A 2813-nucleotide genomic window follows, 5' to 3' on the forward strand; every position below is an offset into this window, starting at 1 on the left:
GAACAGACTAACACAAGGACATATTAAGTGGGTAGTGTTCCTTATAGTCCTTAGGAAAAAACAAAAGCAAAACAACTCCTAAAAACTAAGGATGCAGCCAGTAAGGACTGAGATTTGGGAAATGGAGGCTTGGCTGAGAATGTTCCAAGGCCCCTCCTAAGCGAGGAAGCAGCTGGAGTTGGAAGAAACTGTGTCTAGTAGAGAGCCTGCTGCCCAGCGACCGGACAGCAACCCTGTTGACGTAACCCCATGGATCAAAGCAATCCCCCAACTGCTCCAGGCAAGTTCCTGTGGCTCCTGGTGGAATTCACTCAGCAGATCCGGATCTGGTAAATATAAAAGGTCTGGTCCTTGGGTGGAGGTTGCTGCATCCTGAAAGAGGCCGCTACAAACTGCTCCTTCAGCCGGTGCTCAGCCAGGCGCTATGGCCGCAGAAACAGCCCCTTCAAAAGACCCCAGAGACCCCAGAGCCAGCCCCAAAGTCAGGGGCCTTAAGACAGACCTGAAGACTCGCTCAGGTAAGAGGTGACTGAGGGCGCCTCAGCCCTGCAGCTGAATGGGGGCTGGGGAGGCCGTGGGGGGTGGCGGCAGAGGGCAGATATACCCTGCCTTGGGGGAAGCCAGGATTCTCAAGCCATGGGTGGGCTTCATTCACAGTTGACCCTCCTTGCTGTGGAAAATCCCCCTTTACCCCTGCGTCTCTGAGGTTCCACCTTTACAGATTCCACCTATTCTGGATTGTGTCGTGATCCAGATTTATTGGAAAAAATCCGTGTATAAATGGATCCGAAATTCAAACCCATGTTGTTCAAGGGTCAGCTGTATTTCCTGTGTTAACCAACCTTCCTGAACAGAAGCTTCCTTCTGAGCCTGTCGTGGTGACGAGCACGTTCTTAAGAGAGTGGGTTTGTATATTATTTGGGTAACTTGAAAACTTACCTTTCAAAGAGCACAGGCTTTGGATTCAAAGAGACCTGCTCTGCTACTTGCTTCGTTGATAAACCGCTTGACTGCTTCGTGGCTTCTTCCCGTTTGGTGGGGAAGATGGAGCTGGGATCCCCAGGGCAGAGGGGACCACTAGACACGATTATGTGGGGACGGGGAGAGTGACATTTGCACAAGCTGAGCCCCACACTCTTCACCTGTAAAAAGGGGATTTGCTCTTATGACTCACTCACCGTGTGGTCTGTGGACCAGCAGCACCAGCATTACCTGGGAGCCTGTTAGAAATGTAATCCCCGGAGCTCTGATTGTGGTTCAGTGGGTTAAGAACCCAACTAGTATCCATGAGGATGTAGGTTCAATCCCTGGCCTCACTTAGTTGGTTAAGGATCTGGCAAGGCCACAAGCTGCAATGTAAGATGTGGCTCAGATCTGGTGTTGCTGTGTCTGGTGTAGGCCAGCTGCAGCAGCTCCAATTCGACCCCTCATCCTGAAACTACCATGTGCCAAGGGTGCAGCCCTAAAAAGAAAAAAAAGAAATGCAGTTCCTCAGGCCCCATCCCAGACCCTCTGTCCAGAATCTGCATGTTAACAAGACGCTCGAACCGTCTGCGTACACAGCGGACTTGAGAGTCTCTGATGCAGTGGGTTCTGCGCTCCTGAAAGGCAGATGGCTCACACGGGGGAAACCACGTGGAAACTTGGGTCTCTCCGATGCTGAAATTCATGCTCTTAGGCATCTGTCTTCCCATCTTCCTTCCTTCCTTTCTCTTTTTAGGGCCACACCTGTGACATATTTCCATATAGCCAGAGTTCCCAGGCTAAGGGTTGAATCTGAGCTGCAGCTGCTGGCCTACACCACGGCCACAGCAACACAGGATCCAAGCCATGTCTGTGACCTATACTGGAGTTCGCAGCAATGCTAGATCCTTAACCCACCGAGCAAGGCCAGGGGTCGAACTCACGTCCTCACGGATACTAGTCGGGTTCATTACCGCTGAGCCGCAGTAGGAACTTCTCCCTTCCATGTTTGTGCCCCAACCAATATGCAGTAACAGAACCACATCCTTCGCCGTGCTACCCAAACCTTTGGTCTTGACCTTCCTTCTAGGTGGAAAGCCCGCAGGCCACCAGAAGGCCATTCCCAAAGCTCACCTAACTTTCGTCATCGACTGTGCTCACGGGAAACGGATCTCCCTGACAGCACCCCCAGTGCCACCCCGAGCCCCTAGTCCCAACCCAGGACCTGTCATCCCTCCAATGAAGACCTACATCTTGTTCTGTGGGGAAAGCCGGCCCCCCCATCAGACTCCAGAGGCCCCCCTGGATGAGGGAGGCCTTGCCTGGGCCAGGGGCCCCCTGCCACCCTGCACAGGGAGTGCAGCCCCAGCTTCCTCCCCTGCCAGCCCACTCTGCCTCCAGGAGGCTCCTGAAGTCAAGGGGAGCCCTGCCAAGAGGTCTTCAGCTTGGGGAACGGTCTTGGGCTCCCTCAAAGCCCTCTCCTCCTGCGTCTGTGCGCAGGCTGATTAACCGGAAGAGCCTGGCCGAGGGAGGAAGGGGGTGACACCCAGGAGCCCGTCCCTCCTCCCCAGCCAAGAGGAAATCTCTTGTGGCTGGGCCACGGAAGGAGCCTAAGATCATTAAAGGACATCTGAAACAGCCACGCGTGTCCTCCCTTTCAGTAGCAGGAGGATAAGCACCGCCACGTGGAAAGAGACTAATTCACTCACACGGCAAATTCTAACCAGAGCACCATCCACATGCCAGGCCCTGCAAAGCCTAGAGAAGATGCCACAGCTTTCTTAGAGCTTGTATTCTTGGGGATGGGGGAGAATGCTTAAACAACTGAATAAAGATGATTTTGGACCGTG

General features: G+C 53.5%; 1 protein-coding gene across 1 annotated transcript; it reads left to right on the forward strand.

The window, feature by feature from the left end:
• Positions 1 to 364: 364 nt before the first annotated feature.
• On the forward strand, positions 365 to 2813 carry SRARP (steroid receptor associated and regulated protein). Its single transcript, XM_021095401.2, has 2 exons — positions 365 to 518; positions 2054 to 2813. Exons 1-2 carry the CDS (start codon positions 425 to 427, stop codon positions 2470 to 2472), a joined length of 513 nt encoding a protein of 170 aa, XP_020951060.1. The 5' UTR covers positions 365 to 424; the 3' UTR covers positions 2473 to 2813.

Source organism: Sus scrofa, chromosome 6 (assembly GCF_054392235.1).
Source record: "Sus scrofa isolate SSC_HxYL_T2T_F1_AM1 chromosome 6, Sscrofa_HxYL_maternal_Yorkshire_Landrace_v2.0, whole genome shotgun sequence".
NCBI lineage: Eukaryota > Metazoa > Chordata > Mammalia > Artiodactyla > Suidae > Sus > Sus scrofa.